General features: G+C 40.7%; 1 protein-coding gene across 1 annotated transcript in view; it reads left to right on the top strand.

Moving 5' to 3' along the window:
- LOC124795244 (GTP-binding protein 2) overlaps positions 1-19,143 on the top strand; it is a 56,328-nt gene extending 37,185 nt beyond the window's left edge. Inside the window, exons 6-9 of the mRNA XM_047259177.1 lie at positions 8,693-8,875; positions 9,313-9,424; positions 9,600-9,787; positions 15,898-19,143. Coding sequence (XP_047115133.1) covers positions 8,693-8,875; positions 9,313-9,424; positions 9,600-9,787; positions 15,898-16,161 — 747 coding nt within the window. The 3' untranslated portion in view covers positions 16,162-19,143. The remainder of the gene's footprint in view (positions 1-8,692; positions 8,876-9,312; positions 9,425-9,599; positions 9,788-15,897) is intronic.
- Positions 19,144-23,758: the final 4,615 nt, after the last annotated feature.

The following is a 23,758-nucleotide window of genomic DNA, read 5'->3' on the forward strand; positions in this document are numbered from 1 at the left end:
ATATGTGTCTAATACAACACAGGGAAAATGCCGAACTTTCCCTCTCATGAGTACTCTTTCAATGAAGTTTTCTTAAGAGATTGTTCCAATCAGGAAGTTTTAAGTATCCCTGTTAACAACAGTTTTCAGCATTTTTTATGATTTCTCCATTTTTTGTTCTCCTTGTCAGGTTGCAACAAATTATCTTCACTTTTTACCCCAGACAGTACAAAAATGGAATGGAAAATAGATCTGTGTATTAAAAAAATTTCATATAAGAATCTCATACAGTTTTGCATGCAGTGAAAATGGAAAAAAGGTTAACAACAGAGACACTGTAGGTAACGTGGAAGGAGTACTTTGAGCACTCGCTAAATCCAAACCGATATGAAAGGAGGAAAGGTACCAGATGTGAACAAAGCAAATGTTGAAATGGTGAAGGTAGCTGAGGAGGTTGGGAAACAGTGGCTGTATTATGTAATGGGATGGTTTGAAATGTGGAGAAGACACCAGAAGATTGGAAGAGGACCCTTTTTGTCCCTGTATGAAAGAAATGGAGTAGGAAGGGTTGTGGAAACTACACTGTGCCGAGGTATATGAAAAGATCCTGGGGACCTGAATCCGGACAAGGGTCGAGAACAAATTGAGAGAGGAACAGCATGGCTTCAGACGTGGGAGGACAACTGTAGCAGTACCACTACGAACTTGGGGAAGACCTTGTGATGGCTATTCGTGATACGGAAAAGGTATTGGATAGTGTCTATAGAAGAAAAGTCTTGAAAGCATTAGAAAAGAAAAGGGTGGAAAAAGAGACAACAAGCAGAGTGGAGGAGGTGTACTGTGGAAGTCTGATAGTGTGAAAGTGAGAAATGAAAGGACAGATTGGTTCCAGCAAACAAGTGGTGTGAAACAGAGCAGTGCATTGTCACCTCACCCCGTCTTTGGGGTTTTGGATGAAATAATGACTAAACTCCATCTGAACAGGCCTCAGAACGCCCAACAGTACCTACTGGCCACCATGTCATCCTCACACAACAGGCATCACTGGATGTGGATATGGAGGGGCATGTGGTCAGCACACCGCTCTCTCGGCCATTATCAGTTTTGTGACAAGAGCCATGTCTTCTCAGTCAAGTATCTTCTCAGTTGGTCTCATAAGGGCTGAGTGCACCATGCTTGCCAACAGCACTCGGCAGATTCGGACAGTCACCTGTCCAAGTTCTAGCTAAGCCCATCAGCACTTAACTTTGCTAATTTGACGAGAATGGTGTTATCACTGCAACAAGGTCATTGGTAGATAATGACTAAGGTGGTAGAAAAAAACCGGAGAAGACAAGATGAAAGAGTGGTGTTCACAGATTACTAGATGATCTGGGGAAACAGGGAAGAGGAGATCTAGAAGTAGCTGGATGCTTGGGAAGGAACTCTGAGACCGTATGGAATGAAGTTTAATGTGAAGAAGTGTGAGATTCTGGTTACAAGTAGAAATAAAGATAGTCCAACAAGCAGAATAAGAACTGGAAGTGAACAGTTGAAGGTGGAGAGTGTCAAGTACTTTGGAAGTGCAGTAGTGGAAAAGTGTAAGAAATGAGAAAGAGATCAGTGAATGTGGCAGCCAGGCAGAAGTACGTATGTGAAGTGTTAGGAGCTTGATTTGGAACTAAGACGTCACATAAAAAAGGCAATGAATTAAATATATAGAAGTTACTACATCTCAACTGGCCTATACACCTGCAACATAGGTAATGAAGAAAAGAGGTATAAGCAGATTACAAGCAAGTGAAATGAAGTTCCTCAGAAGTAGGATAGGAGCAACAAGGAGAGATAGGAGAAGGAATGAAAGGGCAGGGGAAATAGAGAAAGATGAGCCCTTGCAGTGCAGGGTACAAACATTGAGGCTGAGATGGTATGGGCACTTAAAGAGAATTGAAAACAAGAGAATTCCCAAGAAGACTCATACATGGAGATGCGAAGGAAACAACCAAGAGGAAGATCAAGGGATAGGTGGTTGAAAGGTGTGGAGGAGTGTGTTGAAAAAAGAACTGAGGACTGAACCAGAATGAACACAGAAAGATGGTGGGAAAACAGGACTAGATGGAGAGGCTTATGTGCCAAATATATCCAGCTTGGGGCTAGAAACTATTTGAGATGGTGATGATAAAGTCTTTCCTAAATTTTAGTTTTGCAATATATTACCTGGCAAGGCTAACTAGTACAATGTAACTACACAAAGACAACCATTACACAACCAGTCAGTACTAATCCAGTATTGTTATTGTACAGGCTGTAATTAGTTCTGTGGTTTCCCTAAACTACTTCAGGCAGCTACCAGGCTGGTTCCTTTAGATATGGTCATGAATGATTCCCTCAGCTAGTTCGCTCAGTGCCTCTCTCTCTCTCTCTCTCTCTCTCTCTCTCTCTTTCTCTCTTTCTTTCTCTCCCTGTAGCTCATTTGTCTTCTCAAGCTAGTTGGCATCTCAAATTTTGAGATCCCTGACAATCTGTCTCTCCCTGCTCTCATGAGGACTTCTTCTCGTTCTCTTCCATGGGACATGTTGGTCAATGTATGCCCAGGGAGACTTGTGGGGAATTATCATCTTCATCATACGCCCATACCACTGCAATCAATTAAGTTCAAGGATCTCTTGCCAGTGTTTCCTAATCCTAGTTTAGTTGAATACTAGTAAACCTTCCATCTCTGATACTTTAAAGAATCGATCCCCATGTCATTTGCTTGCCGTAAGCTAAGCTGCCTCATTTCTTTTTCTAATTTTAATACTTGACTATATTTGGCAAACCTTTACTGCAATATTATACCTCTTAATGAGTAGATTGTGACAGCATTTTAAATTGTGGAATCCAGTTGCTAATTATATGATCCACAAAATCAGTTTTTCCTTTCCTGCTCTGTGGAAGTCTTTAGATAGACAATCCACAACTGAGACCAGGTGACTGTAGCCATTTGGTAATGTGGATCCCCCTTCCTATTTTATCTGTTTTGTTTTCTGTTGATAAGGATGGAGAAACTGCATTTCTTTTGACTGGAGGCAATTCTAACTTAGTCCAGTAACTGCTACTGCTTCTAGTACATGTGTTGGTATAGAGAGGAGGTATGTTCTGTCTGCAAAGATCATAGACGCTTGAGAAAATGCTCTATCCTAAAGTATCTGACACAGTGCATGGTAGAATTTTTGAAGCTTTTTGTATTCTGCTTCTAATATAATGTCTGAAGAGGCAACACTACCCAAGTACTGGAAGTTGTCCACCACATCTATCTGCTCAGCTCCAATTCTTAGATGACCTGTTGCATAGTTCCAACTCAGCACTAAATTAACTGATTTTAAGACCCATATTAAGGAATTTTTCTTGACAAAGATCCTATTTGGAATGCATCTGTACCTCTTTCGATCCCAGAAATGTTTTCAGGAACTTTCTTGCGTCACATACATTCTCATTTGTGCATACCTGGTATACAGCTTTCTCTGCACCCAGAACAATATTTGTAATTTTTTCCCAGCACTTCTCATAAAGCATTCTTGTGGCAAAACTGAGGTCAGTAGTTGATCTTTGAGGTATTTAAGGAAAAAAAGTTCCTTCTCAAGTGCTGATTCTACAGATTTTCTCATTTTCTCCTTAACAATGAGCTTGTACATTTTTAGACCAAATATAGTTGGTGCACTTCTTCCTACTATGCAGCTGACATTCAAATTGCAATACCATAAAAATGCCATGCAACACACATCAAATTGGCTGAAGTGTACTACATGCTTGATTAGCATTTCAGCACAATTGCACAAGGAAGGTAGGGGTAAGTCCTCCTACATATTGTGTGTTGGGGGGGGATTACACTGTAAGTTTCTCGTTCAGAAATCACATTGTTTGTGAGGAGATATTATGCTCATGTAAAAGGAGAAATGTCTGCCAGCAGCTGTTGGAATTTGACAGTGGTAGCATTGTAGCCTCTCAAGACTATAGTTTATTGCTCTGTGGTCTGGATCCTTTGACTGTCATATGAATATAGATTCGATGGGCTCAGGAGGATGACACTCAATGTTGAGCAGCATCCTAATGGCCCCATGTGAACAGACAGCACTCAAGAGGACAGACATACAACATACAATTCAAACAATAGTTGCTACACATCACATAGCAGAAAAATGCTGAGTCCCAGATTGGTACAACAAAACAACTGTCACAAAATGAGTTTTCAGCCAACAAGGCCTTCGTTGAAAGTAGACAACAGAGCCCCCCCTCCTCCCCCCCCCCCCCCCCCCCACACACACACACACACACACACGCACACAGTCTCTGACAGCTAAAGCCAGACTACGAGTCGTAGCTCTTTTGGTTGTGCCTATCTGTGACTTAGTATGGTATCCTCACTATATAGACATACAATTCAGACGCGCAGGATTTTACAGCCATGTCACGTACCATGATTTACGAAATGGGCTTGTTTGTGGAAAGAGAGCTATCCACACATACAGATTGTTTTTCCCATGACAACAGTGGACATGGATTAACATCGCATCATATTTTCAGAAAAATCCTGATTCTGCGTGTAGCATCATGGTTGACATTATCATATCAGCCCAGGACCTGGTGTAAAGGTAAGGGATGCCTTTGGGAACACAACTTGATCACCTCAGGTTTGCATCTCCAGTAATTTGGACAGCAGGCATTACACTTATATGTTAGGACCAGTGGCTGTACTCTGTCTTTGAGGTTTTCACGATATTATCTCCAACAGAATATGACAAGACCACATGTTGCCCATTCTGTTCTGATCTAGCACCAAACAGAGGGCATTCAATTGTTGCCCTAGGCAGCACATTCTCCACACATTTAAAACATCTAGTCTCGGTTCCTGACAAGAGACTGGCACACCACCACTTGCCAGTCATTATGGGTGCTGACCTGTGGCATGGAGTTGAAGCATCATAAATCGGCATACTTGTATCTGTCACCCAAGCTCAGTGTCTCAGTGTGACTTTATGACCGGATGGATTAGAGCCGTTGTTGCTGCCAGAGGTGTCAGTTCTGTGTATTAAATTTCACAACCTATACATCCCCAAATCACCAATATACACTGCCAGGAAAAAAAAAATGGATTGCTCACAGCCAGAAGGCTCAGTGTGGTGCAAACATGTGAACCAACCAGGGACCCTATTCTATATCATTCATACCAATTGGTACAGTAGGTTAGTCTCGGTAATGATGTCATTTTCGGTTCTTTATCCAAATTTCATAATCACTAAGCTCCTGAAACCTATTACCAAATGGTCCTCCAGACGATTTTTCAACAACTGTAGCAAGAGGTTTTGGATTTTGGTATGGCCCTGTCGTTCGGTTAGCTGTGGTTTATTTACACCTATAATTTCTTATTTTAAACATATTGAGTGGTTTTAGCTTTGGATATAGTGATTGTGTTACTAGAGAATCACCACAGGACGCTTCCGGTTGGAAAGTGAGTTCTTAACAGACCATTTTCCTTTGTTAAAGATATGGGTACATTAGGTTGTTACATTACATGAGTGTTTGCAGAAATTATTAGTGACTTCGCATACTCTTTTCTGCAAATGGTTTACTTATTAATTATCAAAACCCATTTAAAACTTTTAAGTAACAATGCAAAGGAATTTTGTGAAGTCTGATAGAGGAAACCTTCAAAAAATTTTATGCATCTACAGCTTATGACTGCATCATTCCGCAAGGAAATCAGCCTGCATCTCTCTCAAATGGAATTACATAACATAAAGCATTGACAGCATACGAGTTGTAATAACGAAGTTGGTAAGGCGACGATCTTCTGTGGCAAAGGGCCTAGGTTCATACACTGCTGGATGCAAAAATATTTTTTTTTTCCTCTTCGTGTTTGCAACACATTCTGAGACTTCCTTAATCATCAAAGTTAAGCATTTTTCTGAAATATTCATTGTAATTTACATGTAAGAGCGCGCTTTCTCAGTAATGAGTTATCTCCGATTTCGTGGCTTCCATATGTTTAAGAAATGAAAGATGAAATTACTCTGCGTGAAACAACTGACAACAACTGACAGTGACATTTACACTACTTCTTGCCACAAATAATATATTTTTTTTTTTTTTTTTTAAGTATGTAGCGATTTCTGAGAGTGTGATCAGACGGGAATCTAAGAGCATGATGTAAATTACTGCGAATGAAAGTAGCTGCAATCTTCTTTATACTCTAGGTTGTCACAAGTGTTTACCTTTGATCAAATCGTTAACAACAGTAGGCAGAGATGAATGGTTCCCGCCACAATATTTTCAGACTATAGCTGCACTTGCCACATGTTCTTGAAAAGGCAATTTTTAAAATTTTGTTTTTATGAACCAAATCGTTGATGTATCATATAGGGCAGTAGGCTACTTCATCATTTGGATCTCTAGGAGCGAGCTACAACCACATACTGTGCATCTTTTTATTCTTTGACACTCTTTAAAAAAAAATTTGGGTCCATGGAGATGTGAACTGTCTGCGCAACTAATTGAAGGCAGTTTATCCCCATACGCGTTTTGCTTCTTTTATCTGTGAAGCATCATCACGAATATAGGAAGCAAAATGCCTATGGCAATAAACAAACTGCCTTCAATTAGTTACATAGACGGAACACACCTCCATGAATTCTGAAGCAAATAAGGAACAACAGAAAAAATGACAAATTTTTTGGTTGTTTCTATGATGTATTTGTGCAATGTGGTACTACACTCCAATCCTAATCATATTCCAAAATGTAAAATCCAAAACAAGATGTTGATCTGAATGAGAATAGAATGACATAATGTGACATTTACAATAGTTTCCAGAACACAGTCAATATTCTATCATTATCATGCACTCATGGAAGCCCATGGTCAGGGAAATTTGAACAGTATTATGTACTCTAACCGCACTTTTCGGTACTGTGAAGAATGGCATGCCTGTGTCAGCTGCTAACCGCTTCGAGTTTGTGGCGCTGCAGTGCACATGCAATCTGAGGAAGATTGCTTTTCATTGATTGGCGCAAGCAGACAACAGCGTTTTGGTTCACTTTTGAAATACTTACTAAATAATGCTGGGGGTCTGTTTTGAAAACAAGACCTTTCGGTGCACTTGCGTTCCAAACCAATTGGCAAAATGGCAGAAAGATACAGAATAGGGTCCCAGGCAACCATGCCATGGATATGCTTCCTACAGCCAACTGAGTGAGTTTGAAAGGCGTCAAATAGTGGTCTTCCGAGTGGCAGGGTGGTTCTTTCAGAGAATTGCCACACAAGTTTCTGCGTCAGTTGTGCAACAGTGATGATATCAGTGGTCACGTGAACATTCTCACACCCTTAGACGAGGTTCTGGATGACCATGCAGCACAGGCACTAGCCAGGATTGTGGAATTGTTAGGACAGCAGTGGCAGATCATACAGCTACCACAGCACAGACAAGAAGGCTTGTGAGTCCAGACGTGTCAACATGAAATGTTGCAAACTAATTATTAGCAGTGGGACTATGGGCATGCACACCTGTAACCCTTCTTTCACCCACACCACATCATCAGTATGCACCACTCGACTGGTAGCGTCAAGGAATCACATGTAAGATGGAATGGTGTGCAGTGGTCTGCAGTAGTGAAAGCAGATTCTACTTACTTGCAAGTGATAGTCATTTGCGCATATGACACAGAACTGGTGAGCACTGTCTCATAGAGTGCATATGTCCAAGACACACTGGCCCCACCACAGGGTGCGATAAGCTACAACTCTTGTTCACTTTTGGTGTTTCTGGAGGGGCCGCTAAAGAGTGCTCGGTATGTGCAGAATGTTATTAGACCCATTCTTTTGTCATGCTTGCAACAGGAAGGTGATGTGTTGTTCAAACTGGACACTGCTCACCCACACACTGCCTGTGAAACTCATTGTGCTCTGTAATGTGCAGCAGCTTCTCCGATCAGCACAATCTCCACACTCGTCTCCAGTCTAGCATGGTAGGATATGGTGGGAGGAGAAGTGGTTCATGCGACTCGTCAACCAACAACTCTTGCAGAACTACATGAACAGGTCAATCAGGTATGTGATAACATATCCCAGGGCAGTATTCACCATCTGTACAATTGACTGGAAGCCAGTCAGCACCTGCATTGCCACCTGTGGAGGCTACACCATGTACTAATATGGGTGTTAAAGCATAGGACGACACTGGGTACCTCTGAACCACTGGTGCCATTGGTCTGTAAATGTAATCATTTCATCTACTCAACATGCACTTTTGTAACAATAAATTTTTAGTGAATTGAAACCTCTAACAGGATGTACTAATTCTCCCCCCCCTCCTGGCAGTGTATTAGCACTGTGTGAAATTTTGTTTTTTCTATTCTTTCATGTGTTGCTGTTTTAGTGGCTAACAGCATAAATAATGGAATGATGATACCCTACTTCTAACATAAGGGAATCACTGTTCTTTTATTACGTCAGCATAACAGTTTATTTGAGTAATTTTTCACTGTAAGAATAAAGAAAATAGTAATTTTGTAACATAGGAAGAGTTTATACATTAGTTTGTGAAGTCATGTGTTGCTGCTGTTTCCATTAAGTGGGTACAGCTACATTTTACTGTACAGAAAATACAAATTTCTTGAATTGGTTAGTTTCCTCAGTGTCTGTTTAATTGCACTGTTTAATTTTGTAGTCACAAAGCATAATTGATATCAATTTTTTACAGGCTCCTATTCTCATTCAAAATGAAGATGATGTGATTACTGCAAGCTCTAACCAGCTGGAGGGAAATATTGTACCAATTTTCTGTGTATCAAGTGTCACAGGTGAAGGCCTTGAACTGCTTACAAAATTTCTGCATGTCATTCCACCAGGCATTAGTCTTAAGGAGAAGGAACGTCTAGAACAGGCAAGTGAATAGTTCACTTCAACAATTAAAATATCCCTTTTCATTTAATAGATGTGTTAATTGCCCTTCAAAAGCTCTCCCCTCTCCCCTTGTATAGATGATTTCAGGTTTTTAATTATACTTTGCCACAATTTTCAAGTAAATCTTTCGGAAACCTACATCAAACTTGTCAGTTCCTAAAGTACAGGTTTTCTACTGCCACTGCAATCTCAAGCTCATTGATGTGTGTGAAATGCAGCTTGTACATATTTGAAAGATGTATATTTTACTTGTATGCTGAAATGAAGGGAGTTGTTCAAACTGTGAAGAAATTTAGTTGTTGTTATATTGTCAGATTTTCTTTTAGAATGCACAGTTTAAATGGTAATTTTGATAATATTGAAGAACTGTCATGCAACTTATTTACTAGTGAAGCTATGTATTTTGTCTTATTTCAGGAATTGTGTGAATTTCAAATAGATGAAACCTTTAGAGTACCAGAAGTGGGCACAGTTGTGGGTGGTCTCCTTACAAAGGGTGTTGTTACCGAAGGAACAAGATTAATTATAGGTACGTGGTGCTGAGTCATTTCTGTATTCGTCTTCAACTGTAACATGTAGAAACCAAGAAAATATCTGTGGTCATAGGTGCATTCTGTTATTGTTTTCAGCTTACCAGAAAGGTGATACATAATAACATCGTGATACTATATTTTTTGATACATAAATGTGTGTTGTGTGTACAGGTCCCTTTGATGATGGTGAGTTCTTGCCAGTAATTGTACAGTCGATTCACCGCAACAAGGCCCCATGTCGGGTAGTTCGAGCAAGCCAGAGTGCCTCTCTTGGTCTGAGTCGAGAGGTCAGTGGGCTCAGGAGCGGCATGGTACTCCTAAGTCCAGATTCAGATGCATCTGGATGCTATTTCTTTCAGGTATACCAAAAGGAGTTGTGTCATATAAATGTTTTTTATTTATTTATTTTTCATTTTCTTATAATTTAAAATTGCATCATGTCATTATGATGATAAAAGTGCAGCATTTAGCTGCATATTTTAACAGGAAGGCTGATAATTGCTGTTTGAAGTAGATCTATTTTAGAATAACTTCGGGGCATTTCATAACTTACATAAATTGAACGAATCAATAGTGAGTAGCATAAAATATGTTATGAAATGAAGTGAGTTGAATTGTCCTGAATTAGACTGAGGGACAGAGGAAGCAACTCCCTATCAACACACACACACACACACACACACACACACACACACACACACAAAGATGATGTGACTTACCAAACAAAAGCGCTGGCATGTCGATAGACACACAAACAAACACAAACATACACACTAAATTCAAGCTTTCACAACCAATGGTTGCTTCATCAGGAAAGAGGGAAGGTGAGGGAAAGACGAAAGGATGTGAGTTTTAAGGGAGAGGGTAAGGAGTCATTCCAATCCCGGGAGTGGAAAGACTTACCTTAGGGGGAAAAAACGGGTGGTATACACTCGCATACACACACATATCCATCCGCACATACACAGACACAAGCGGACATTTGTAAAGGCAAAGAGTTTGGGCAGAGATGTCAGTCGAGGCGGAAGTACAGAAGCAAAGATGTTGTTGAATGACAGGTGAGGTATGAGCGGCGGCAACTTGAAATTAGCGGAGGTTGAGGCCTGGTGCGTAATGAGAAGAGAGGATATACTGAAGGGCAAGTTCCCATCCCCGGAGTTCTGACAGGTTGGTGTTAGTGGGAAGTATCCAGATAACCTGGACGGTGTAACACTGTGCCAAGATGTGCTGGCTGTGCACCAAGGCATGTTTAGCCACAGGGTGATCCTCATTACCAACAAACACTGTCTGCCTGTGTCCATTCATGCGAATGGACAGTTTGTTGCTGGTCATTCCCACATAGAAAGCTTCACAGTGTAGGCAGTCAGTTGGTAAATCACGTGGGTGCGTGTGTGTGTGTATATATATAAAAACAAAGATGAGGTGACTTACCGAACGAAAGCGCTGGCAGGTCGATAGACACACAAACAAACACAAACATACACACAAAATTCAAGCTTTCGCAACAAACTGTTGCCTCATCAGGAAAGAGGGAAGGAGAGGGGAAGACGAAAGGAAGTGGGTTTTGAGGGGAGGGTAAGGAGTCATTCCAATCCCGGGAGCGGAAAGACTTACCTTAGGGGGAAAAAAGGACAGGTATACACTCGCACACACGCACATATCCATCCACACATACAGACACAAGCAGACCACGTGGAATGTTTCCTTCCATTATATATATATATATATATAGATGAGGTGACTTACCGAACAAAAGCGCTGGCAGGTCCCACGTGGAATGTTTCCTTCCATTATATATATATATATATATATATATATATATATATATATATATATATACACACACACACACACACACACACACACTCTTTGTCTTTAAATATGTCTGCTTGTGTCTGTATATGTGTGGATGGATATATGTGTGTGTGTGTGTGTGTGTGTGTGTGTGTGTGTGCGCGAGTGTATACCCGTCCTTTTTTCCCCCAAGGAAGTCTTTCCGCTCCCGGGATTGGAATGGCTCCTTACCCTCTCCCTTAAAACCCACATCCTTTCGTCTTTCCCTCTCCTTCCCTCTTCCTGATAAGGCAACAGTTTGTTGCAAAAGCTTGAATTTTGTGTGTATGTTTGTGTTTGTTTGTGTGTCTCGACCTGCCAGCGCTTTCGTTTGGTAAGTCACATGATATATAAACGAAGATGATGTGACTTACCAAACGAAAGTGCTGGCACATCGATAGACACACAAACAAACACAAACATACACACAAAATCCTAGCTTTCGCAACCAACGGTTGCCTCGTCAGGAAAGATCGTGTACACCTTCCGGGTTACAGGACTGAAACAAAGATGATGTGACTTACCGAACGAAAGTGCTGGCAGGTCGATAGACACACAAACATACACACAAAATTCTAGCTTTCGCAACAAACGGTTGCTTCGTCAGGAAAGAGGGAAGGTGAGGGAAAGACGAAAGGAAGTGGGTTTTAAGGGAGAGGGTAAGGAGTCATTCCAATCCCGGGAGCAGAAAGACTTACTTAGGGGGAAAAAGGGACGGGTATACACTCGCGCACACACATACACACACATATCCATCCACACCTATACAGACACAAACAGACATATTTAAAGACAAAGAGTTTGGGCAGAGATGTCAGTCGAGGCAGAAGTGCAGAGGCAAAGATGATGTTGAATGACAGGTGAGGTATGAGTGGCGGCAACTTGAAATTACCGGAGGTTGAGGCCTGGCGGGTAACGGGAAGAGAGGATATATTGAAGAGCAAGTTCCCATCTCCGGAATTCGGATAGGTTGGTGTTGGTGGGAAGTATCCGGATAACCCGGACGGTGTAACACTGTGCCAAGATGTGCTGGCCGTGCACCAAGGCATGTTTAGCCACAGGGTGATCCTCATTACCAACAAACACTGTCTGCCTGTGTCCATTCATGCGAATGGACAGTTTGTTGCTGGTCATTCCCACATAGAATGCATCACAGTGTAGGCAGGTCAGTTGGTAAATCACGTGGGTGCTTTCACATGTGGCTCTTCCTTTGATCATGTACACCTTCCGGGTTACAGGACTGGAGTAGGTGGTGGTGGGAGGGTGCATGGGACAGGTTTTACACCGGGGGCGGTTACAAGGATAGGAGCCAGAGGGTAGGGAAGGTGGTTTGGGGATTTCATAGGGATGAACTAACAGGTTACGAAGGTTAGGTGGATGGCGGAAAGACACTCTTGGTGGAGTGGGGAGGATTTCGTGAAGGATGGATCTCATTTCAGGGCAGGATTTGAGGAAGTCGTATCCCTACTGGAGAGCCACATTCAGAGTCTGGTCCAGTCCCGGAAAGTATCCTTCACAAGTGGGGCACTTTTGTGGTTCTTCTGTGGGGTTCTGGTTATTTGCTTCTGTACCAGGTCGGGAGGGTAGTTGCGGGATGCGAAAGCTGTTGTCAGGTTGTTGGTGTAGTGGTTCAGGGATCCGGACTGGAGCAGATTCGTTTGCCACGAAGACCTAGGCTGTAGGGAAGGGACCGTTTGATGTGGAATGGGTGGCAGCTGTCATAATGGAGGTACTGTTGCTTGTTGGTGGGTTTGATGTGGACGGACGTGTGAAGCTGGCCATTGGACAGGTGGAGGTCAACGTCAAGGAAAGTGGCATGGGATTTGGAATATGACGAGGCAACCGTTGGTTGCGAAAGCTAGAATTTTGTGTGTATGTTTGTGTTTGTTTGTGTGTCTATCGACGTGCCAGCACTTTCGTTTGGTAAGTCACATCATCTTAGTTTTTAGATATATTTTTTCCCACGTGGAATGTTTCCTTCTATTTTTTATATATATATATATATATATATATATATATATATATATATATATATATATAAAAATAAAGGGAATCATTCCCGTGGGAAAAATATATCTAAAAACAAAGAAGATGTGACTTACCAAACGAAAGTGCTGGCAGGTTGATAGACACACAAACAAACACAAACATACACACAATATTCTAGCTTTCGCAACCAACGGCTGCTTCATCAGGACAGAGGGAAGGAGAGGGAAACACGAAAGGATGTGGGTTTTAAGGGAGAGGGTAAGGAGTCATTCCAATCCCGGGAGCGGAAAGACTTACCTTAGGGGGAAAAAAGGGGTGGTATACCCTCGCGTACACACACATATCCATCCGCACATACACAGACACAACCAGACATTTGTAAAGGCAAAGAGTTTGGGCAGAGATGTCAGTCGAGGCGGAAGTACAGAGGCAAAGATGTTGTTGAATGACAGGTGAGGTATGAGCGGTGGCAACTTGAAATTAGTGGAGGTTGAGTCCTGGCGGGTAACGAGAAGAGAGGATATACTGAAGGGCAAGTTCCCATCTCCGGAGTTCTGACAGGTTGGTGTTAGTGGGAAGTATCCAGATAACCCGGATGGTGTAACACTGTGCCAAGATGTGCTGGCCGTGCACCAAGGCATGTTTAGCCACAGGGTGATCCTCATTACCAACAAACGCTGTCTGCCTGTGTCCATTCATGCGAATGGACAGTTTGTTGCTGGTCATTCCCACATAGAAAGCTTCACAGTGTAGGCAGGTCAGTTGGTAAATCACGTGGGTGCTTTCACACGTGGCTCTGCCTTTGATCATGTACACCTTCCGGGTTACAGGACTGGAGTAGGTGGTGGTGGGAGGGTGCATGGGACAGGTTTTACACCAGGGGCGGTTACAAGTGTAGGAGCCAGAGGGTAGGGAAGGTGGTTTGGGGATTTCATAGGGCTGAACTAAGAGGTTACGAAGGTTAGGTGGACGGCGGAAAGACACACTTGGTGGAGTGGGGAGGATTTCATGAAGGATGGATCTAATTTCAGGGCAGGATTTGAGGAAGTCGTATCCCTGCTGGAGAGCCACATTCAGAGTCTGATCCAGTCCCGGAAAGTATCATGTCACAAGTGGGGTTCTTCTGTGGGAGGTTCTGGGTTTGAGGGGATGAGGAAGTGGCTCTGATTATTTGCTTCTGTACCAGATCGAGAGGGTAGTTATGGGATGCGAAAGCTGTTTTCAGGTTGTTGGTGTAATGGTTCAGGGCTTCCGGACTGGAGCAGATTCGTTTGCCACGAAGACCTAGGCTGTAGGGAAGGGACCATTTGATGTGGAATGGGTGGCAGCTGTCATAATGGAGGTACTGCTGTTTGTTGGTGAGTTTGATGTGGACGGATGTGTGAAGCTGGCCATTGGACAGGTGGAGGTCAACGTCAAGGAAAGTGGCATGGGATTTGGAGTAGGACCAGGCGAATCTGATGGAACCAAAGGAGTTGAGGTTGGAGAGGAAATTCTGGAGTTCTTCTTCACTGTGGGTCCAGATCATGAAGATGTCATCAATAAATCTGTACCAAACCTTGGGTTGGCAGGCTTGAGTAACCAAGAAGGCTTCCTCTAGGCGACCCATAAATAGGTTGGCGTACGAGGGGGCCATCCTGGTACCCATGGCTGTTCCCTTTAGTTGTTGGTATGTCTGGCCTTCGAAAGTGAAGAAGTTGTGGGTCAGGATGAAGCTGGCTAAGGATGAACCTCTGGCTAAGGATGAACCTCTTTCCTCATTACCTTAGATGGAGACTATGATGCACATCTGCATGAGATCAAGGTAAATTGAAAATAGCCACTCACAAATAAGGAGTTACAACTATAAAAATTTATGCATTAAGAATGTGAATATGAATTCCGGCAAAGTTGTAGTTATGTGATGGTGTGAGCAATAGGATAAAATTACTTTAGTTGTGTTGTATTAGGAAAATGTGCCACACAAGCATATGCTCCCATAATTTTTTTTATCTTTTCATGCAGCCTCATTGTATCAAAACACAGCAATAATACACTATGAACTGTTATGCAACAATGACTGTTCATTACATATTTATATTTTGTATTTTATTTTATGGTTTGATTAGTGGGATAAAAAGAGACTAAATATATTTGCCATATTCCAGAGAGCAATTAGTGACACTTTTATCTTGATCAGTAATGAAGGAACTCTGCAGACATAGTTCCTTAGACTGTTATACCAATAGTATCTAACTTCAAGCTTTCGCAACCCAAGGTTGCTTCATCAGGAAAGAGGGAAGGAGAGGGAAAGACGAAAGGATGTGAGTTTTAAAGGAGAGGGTAAGGAGTCATTCCAATCCCGAGAGCGGAAAGATTCTGTCCTTTTTCCCCCCTAAGGTAAGTCTTTCCGCTCCCGGGATTGGAATGACTCCTTACCCTCTCCCTTAAAACCCACATCCTTTCGTCTTTCCCTCTTCTTCCCTCTTTCCTGATGAAGCAACCTTGGGTTGTGAAAGCTTGAAATTTGTGTGTGTGTTTTTTATTGTGTCTATCTACCAGCACTTTCTCGTTTTGGTAAGTCACAGCATCTTTGTTTTTTAATAAAGAAAGATTTTACTTTTATTTTCAAAAGTGGAACTTAAAATATATCTTACTTCTGTTTCAGGCAACAGTTTACGTCTTATTTCACACCACAGCAATATACAGAGGCTTCCAGACTACTGTCCACATAGGAAACATTCGCCAGACTGCTGTAATAGTAGGTATAATGGGTGTTGGTGGTATTCATACGAATGACAGAGCGTCTGTATTGTTCAGGTTTGTGAGGCACCCAGAACATGTTAGAGTTGGTATGAGGCTACTTTTTAGAGAAGGTGTTACTAAGGGTATTGGCAAGATAACACAAGTATTTCCAATCCAACAGCAGTGAAACTTTTCTATTGAAATGTTTAATTGAAAATTGCAAAGAAACACCAATTAACAAGTACTGATTCACTTCCCATAGAGTCAAAGAAGTGACAATGAGACAAAAGAAATCTGCACGTCATTTCATTTATATATAAACACACACATTTTCAAGTGTGCTTTATTATTATCTTTTCTCATAAATCAGTCTCTCTTAAATAAAACAGTAGTAAAACCCACTGGTAGTATTCTATCAGTACGGCTGTGAGACTGAGCTCTGAAATGTGTGAGATTCCGTGCATTCTAATTATACAGAGCCATAAGTTATTTTTTAATATTGTTTTGAGTTACTTATGAAATATTAAAATGCTTATGAACCTTTCTCATTTCGGCATTGATCTTTAATCAAGAGTACAAAATGTCATTTTATAGATATTGGACCTAATGTATTGTGCCATTTAAAGACATTTTCTTTTTTAGCCTTACTTCTTGTACTGTCTTAGTAATAGCATTGTATTTGTGAGACTGAGTTGCTTTTGTACAAAATGGAGCAATAGGACTTTGTTAAATTTGACGGAGGCATTCTTGAACAATGAAGATGCATATATAGGTCTAATTATGGATGTATCAGTTCTGTGTATGTTTTTGAAAAGGTCATATGTTTTAGTTTATTCTAACTAGTAGTTCAGTATCTCATGACCAGTACTGGCTTTACTCCTTCATGTTTTAATATTAATAATAATCTTTACAGATGTACATTTAATTGTTAAAAACTTTCTTTGAACACTATTCATCAGTAAAGCCCCTCTGACACATAATATAATAACAAAGTGTTGTGCAAAATAAATCTCTTTTTATTAGAGCACTATAGTCAAGGTTATCAAAACTCATCTTCTTTAATATGACTTTCTTTAACTATGATAGAGACACATAAAAATATTGCAATTAAAGTTGAGAAAATTCCATTGCTTGGGCATTACATAGTTTATTACACTGGAAAGGCTATTAGTTTCACTATAAGTTATTCCAGAAGTATAGATTATATACTAAAGAGATATAGTTACTGTTTTACCATTTAATTTTCTTGTGACAAGTTTTAATAGTCACTCAGCACTTTCACAAGACACATTTTCTTCTGTCTTTGTCCTGATCTGATTTCAGTGTCATTGTGTTGTTTTTGCTTCTGCAGTATTCCAGTCAGTGATATTTACCTATGAAAAATTAAAAATATCCAATATTTCATTGACTGTGAATTTTATGCATTCTCATAATGAAGAGTAAAATGCAGTATGAATGAAGGAAAGTTTGTGCTGTATGTGAAAAATTATATTTTGACAATCTGAGTCATCAGAAATATGATTTTGTTTACTTTTAGAAAGCTTAGACTATTTGTTATTTATGTTCATGGTGTAAGTTCATAATAAGGATGTTTACTTTTCTGGGAAAGATATTCCTCTGTATTGTAAAAGTGATGAAATGACTCATTAACAGTTGTGTACTTGTGAAAGTTTCCACTCTAATAGATAACCTCTGATCAATGCTGCCTGTAGTTACCATAGTGAAAGTGCTTTGCAGAAAAGTAATTTTCCTGAAAATGGAATTGCTTTTGAAATGCATACTAAATACCATAATATTAATGTATGTGCAACATAATCTTGATTGCGAATTTCAAACAACAATACCATCAAACAGGAAAGATGCTATCACAGTAATAGAGTAGTCAAGTTGTTGTCAGCAACACAATGACTGTCAGTAAGTAATTATATTTATCAAATAAGAAATAATAGTGTTGGGGAAGAAAAGTCCTCAAATTCACAGTAGTAATTTATCTTGTAGGCAACGGATGATGGATGGAATGTAAATACAAACAAATTCATTCTAGCCATTCATATAAAATCTCTCTGATGTTCCTCTACCATGTCCGTATCTTCATAGTAACATGTGTGTTATACCACCTCTGATTTTGTCACTGAAGATCAGTAGTGGTTTTTTCGTATTGCTGTTGTGTGAATGAAGGCTTCTTTTGTTAAAATAATACAGTCATTTCCTTGATGGTGGTGTTGTTTGAAATAATTAATGAAGCATTTTATAAATGCTGGATATAACAGATTTGAAAATCATAAGAAATATGATTTCATAAAACTTTAAATATATGTTATAATTGTATCCAAATTTTTTTGTATAATTTGAGTACTATGAGTTATATTTAATTTCCATTTGCGGCCCCATTTCAAACTGCATGGACAGAAAGTGAAATGTACTGCCAGTGAAGATTTAACTCTTTGACATCTCTATTCATGAAAATGAGTTGTATATTATATGTTATAAATTTTACATTGTGTACTTAATGCTTTTATGTTTGGGTTCTTGGACTCCAGCCAAATCTATGTCTCTTTCTTTAATAATGCTGGTAAACTTTATGTATGGTGAAAGTCTTATTCTTTTCTATATTTTTGAAATACGTGTATAGGTGCAGTGTAATAAATATACAGCTCAAGGAATCAACATTTTCTGCAGAACATGTTGTAATAATTGTTTCCAGGTCTTTTGTTTAAAATATGATTTCATATATTTCATTTCACCCCGTGTACCTGTATGGAGAACGTATTATGTATATATTATGTACATTTTTGTTGCATAGTTGTAAGTTAATCATTAATGTGTAAATGTGTTATATTGTGTGCATGTGTAAATATTAGTTTGACTCATTACATGCCATTTTCAATAATTGCTGAAACACACACATCTTTTGTATCATGCTGTGTGCTGTCACAAGAGCAAAGAAAGTACTGTATCTGATTACTTGTCAGTCTGTGTAGTAACTGATGTATCATCATCTTGCTCCAGGCTTTTGATTGCATTATAATAAATTAAGCTAGTAAATACTCTCTTTGTTTCATTCTCAGTACCATGTTGTTCTACTGAGAATGTCATTTACATGTTCACCCAGCAGATTTTACAAGCATTAAATAATAAAATAGTGCTTGTTGGCATTTTCTGTGACCTGTCTAAGGTATTTGACTGTGTGTGTCACTGTACTCTCATAAATAAATTTAAGTTTTATGAGATTGACGGTATAGCCAACCAGTGGATGATGTCATGTCTAACTGAAAGAATGCAGAAATTTGTACTTAGTGATTCAACCAGCATAGTCTGGGTCCATAATTTCGACTGGGTAGAAATCCCCAAGGCTCATTTTTCCATCCACTGTTGTTTCTCATATATGTACAATCTTCCATGTAATACACAACAAGCAGAACTAGTTATTTGTGTAGCTGACACCATTATTGTAATCAGTCCAAGCATACATGCAGGAACACAAGGAATCATAAACAAAATTCTTAAAAATATCATTGACTGGTTTTCAGCAAATGGTCTCACCCACAATTTTAAAGAGGCACAACATATTCAATTTTGCACATCTAGGGGTATTACACCAGTGATAAGTGTAGCACATGGTGAGGAGATAATAAATAGGGTGGAGACTTCAAAATTCTTAGGTGATCTGATTGATGAGAATTTAAATTAGAAAAAGCTCATTTTGAAACTTCTAAAACGACTTAGTTCACCTGCATTTGCACTTAGAATCATTGCAAATGTTCGGGAGAGACACTTAAGTGAGTTAATGTATTTTGCATGTTTTCATTCAATAATGTCATATGGAATAATGTTCTGGAGTAACTTATCTTGAAGAAAGAAAGTCTTCATTGCACAAAAATGTGCTGCAAGATTAAAATAGTGGTGCTCACCCATGATCATCTTGTAGACATTTGTTTAAGGTGTTGGGCATTCTTATTACTGCTTCACAGCATACTTTTTCCCTCATGAAGTTTGATGTAAATAATCCACTACAGTCCAGAAGGAATTACAATGTATGTAATTAAAATACCAGAGGGAAAAATGACATTCAGGGCTCTACTTTAACACTGTCTTTAGCATAGGAAGGGTTGCACGATGCTGCAACAAAAATTTTTGATCACTTAGCCAGTGACACAAAATGTCTGGAAGACAGCTAAGTAAAATTTGGAAACAAACTGAGAAAGTTTCTTCCTGACAACTCCATCTATTCTGTAGAAGAATTTTTATTACTGTAATGTGTAAAAGGTAGTGGGTAGGAATTGCTAATTCATATCCGCAAATCTTTTTCCTTTTTTTGATATAAAAAAAATTGAAAAACTTCGAAATGTTCAAAATGTAACCAAATGCACAAATTAATTTGCGACGTGAATGTAAAACGCCTCAGTCCACATGATTATAACCTATCACACAAAATGCTCTCTCTCTCTCTCTCTCTCTCTCTCTCTCTCTCTCTCTCTCTCTCTCTCTCTCTCTCTCTCTCTCTCTCTCTCTCCCCCCCCCCCCTCTCCCCCTCCCTCCCCCCCCCCTCTTTCTCTCTCACTGTAATACCACACACACACACACACACACACACACACACACACACACACACACACACACACACAAAAGCACAACTAACACAACAGCCAAATGACAACTGCCGAGGGCAGCCTGTGGTCAACTGAGCATAATGGGAGAAGCAACCCTGGTGGTGGGGGTAAGAAGGAGGCTGGGGCATGAGAGGGGGGGGGGGGGGAGACAGTAAAGTGTTGCTTGTTGGAGCTTACGAGGACGTGGTGGGGACAGGGTAGGGCAGCTAGGTGCAGTAAAGAGGTTAGACTGGGTTGGGGGGGGGGGGGGGGGGGAGCACAAAAAGAGAGAAGTAAAGAGGCAGTAGGTGCACTGTAGAGTAGAAGGCTGTGTAGTGCTCGAGTGGGAGCAAAGAAAGGGATACATGGGTGAAGGACAGTGACTAACAAAGGTTGAGGCCAGAGGTGTTACAGGAACATAGGATACATTACAGGGAGAGTTCCCACTTGCACAATTCAGAAAAACTGATGTTGGTAGGATGGATCCAGATGACGCAGGCTGTGAAGCAATCACAGAAGTGAAGAACATTGTTGTGGGCAGCATGCTTGACAACTGGGTGGTGCAGCTGTCTATTGGCCACAGTGTGTTGGTGGCTGTTCATGTGGACAGACGGCTTGTTGGTTGTTATGCCCAGGTAGAACACAGTGCAATTGTCACAGTTTACAGTGTAGATCACATGACTGCTTTCACAGGTGCTCTGACTTTCATGGAATTGGTGATGCTTGTGACTGGATTCGAGTATGCGGTGGTGGGAGTATGTATGGGGCAGGTCTTGCATCTAGATCTATGACAGGGATATGAGCCATGAGGCAAGGGGTTGGGAGCAGCGTTTGGTTAGCGATGAATGAGAATATTGTTTAAGTTTGGTGGGTGGTGGAATACCACTGTGGGAGGGATGGACATGTTATTCCTGCCCGCATCTCGTGGTCGTGCGGTAGCGTTCTCGCTTCCCGCGCCCAGGTTCCCGGGTTCTATTCCCGGCGGGGTCAGGGATTTTCTCTGCCTCGTGATGGCTGGGTGTTGTGTGATGTCCTTAGGTTAGTTAGGTTTAAGTAGTTCTAAGTTCTAGGGGACTGATGACCATAGATGTTAAGTCCCATAGTGCTCAGAGCCATTTAGAGCCATGTTATTCCTCATTTCAGGGCACAACGAGAGGTAGCTGAAACTCTGACAGAGAATGTGATTCGTGATTCAGTTGCTCCAGGATGGTACTGAGTCAGCAGAGGAATGCTGCTTTGTGGCCACATGGTGAGCCTTTAGGAGGTGGTGGGTGACTGGAGAGAGAAGGAATAGGAGATCTGTTTGTGTACCAGGTTGGGAGGGTAATTTAGGTCTGTGAAGACCTCAGTAAGACCCTTGATATATTTGGAGAAGGACTGTTCTTCACTACAGGTGTGACAACTATGGATGGCTAAGCTGCATGGAAGGGACTTTGTGGTATGGAATGGATGGCAGCTGTCAAAGTGGAGGTACTGCTGGTGGTTGGTAGGTTTGACATGGACAGAGGTATAGCCTGTCTTTGAACTCGCTTTTGGTGGGAGAAGTGGCATTTCCCAGAAGAACCTTTCCATTGGCCTACAGGGGCACCCAAGATCAGTTGCCATTATCTGTCTAACGGTGTAGATCGGCATGCATTGATACATGACAATTCTGTTTGTGGGATCTTAGTTGCCAGAATCAGCCAGTTAACTCTGTACACTTACTGATATACTTTGGTATCTGGAAGTGATGGATAATCGCCCTGCATTGCAAGCAAATGTGCAGAATACAAAGAAGAGGAGGTATTTGTGGAGTAATGAGCTTTCAATGATCTCTAATGTTATTACAGTGTATGTTAAAGAGGCAACACAAAAAGAACTGTTGGCTAATATTGCCAGTCCCAATCAAAGGGCTGAAATTTATGCAAACATCAGCATCAACATAATAGGATTTGTAAGAAAGGAACGTGAAAATAAACCACATGGTGTACCAGAATTGCCATGAAGGAAAACCTAATAATTTTGGGAGGAAACCCACTGTTATAGACAATTTCACAAAATCAGTCATTCAACAAACTATAGAGGACTTTTACATAAATCAAAAAACAGTGCTGGAAGTGTGAGAATTACTTTCTGCCATAAAACAAAAAATCCATTTTCCTTGTCAGAAAGGTGTTTCACACAATGGAATTTCCCTGGAAAAGATCTGTAAGTAAATGAAAGATTCTGATAGAATGGATATAATTTACTGTCGATGTAAGTAGCTGATCCAAGTGACGATATTAACACTTTCGCTGCAGCATCGTTGCAGGCGTGCAACTCTCCAGTGCAGCCCGGCAAGTGCGAGTGCGGGCTGGTAACACTCGAGTGCGGGCCGGTAACACTCTGAAACGGCAGGTACCACCCGGAGCCGACGCTCCTAAGCACATCTGAGCTACAGGCTTACGTCAAGACCTTGTAAGGTCTGTAAGATCATGTTCTGTACTGACCTAATGATGACACCTTAGGTGCATTACTTCAAATAAGCTTCGACTGTATTGTGGTCATGTTTTTTAAAGTCTGTTTGCTGTCTGACACTTGTAGGGGTCACAGCCGTCATTCAGATGTTCGTGATTTGTTGATAATGTAACAAAAAATACAATTTGGAATCCAAAACGCATATTCTTAAGAAGGAAAAATAGGAAACTGGATTCATTTGAAATTATATTTACGTTAAATGTGCATTTTTAAGATTGACTCTGATAGAGGTCGTCAATTTAGTAACATGTTTGCTCCTGGTGTGAGAGAATTAGCCGTCTACATTTATCATAGACGCCCGGATGTGTAGAAATTAGTAAGCAAAACACTTTTCCTGCTCCTTTTCACATTGGAAGGTCCGTTAACCGCCATTACGAGCAATATACATTCGACAACTGACCACTCAAAACAAAAGTTAACAGGCTTTGATACTAGCTTAGACGCTGCTACTAGACTGAGTAATAAGACAGTGAGCGCGAATGCTTATAAGTGTCAACTGCACTGGCTCGTGGCTTGTAGTGGCTTATAGCGTCAGCCACAGTGAAAGTGTTAAAGGAGCAAAGCAAAACTTATTTTATACTGATGAAACTTCGGTCAAGAACAACATTACTTATAGAAAATGTTGGCAGGGTCCTGGTGTTGGTGGCATTATGGACAATGTTAGTGGAAACAACAAGGTTATTGGGTCAATAATGGATC

This window comes from Schistocerca piceifrons, chromosome 4 (genome assembly GCF_021461385.2).
Source record: "Schistocerca piceifrons isolate TAMUIC-IGC-003096 chromosome 4, iqSchPice1.1, whole genome shotgun sequence".
Taxonomy (NCBI): Eukaryota; Metazoa; Arthropoda; class Insecta; order Orthoptera; family Acrididae; genus Schistocerca; species Schistocerca piceifrons.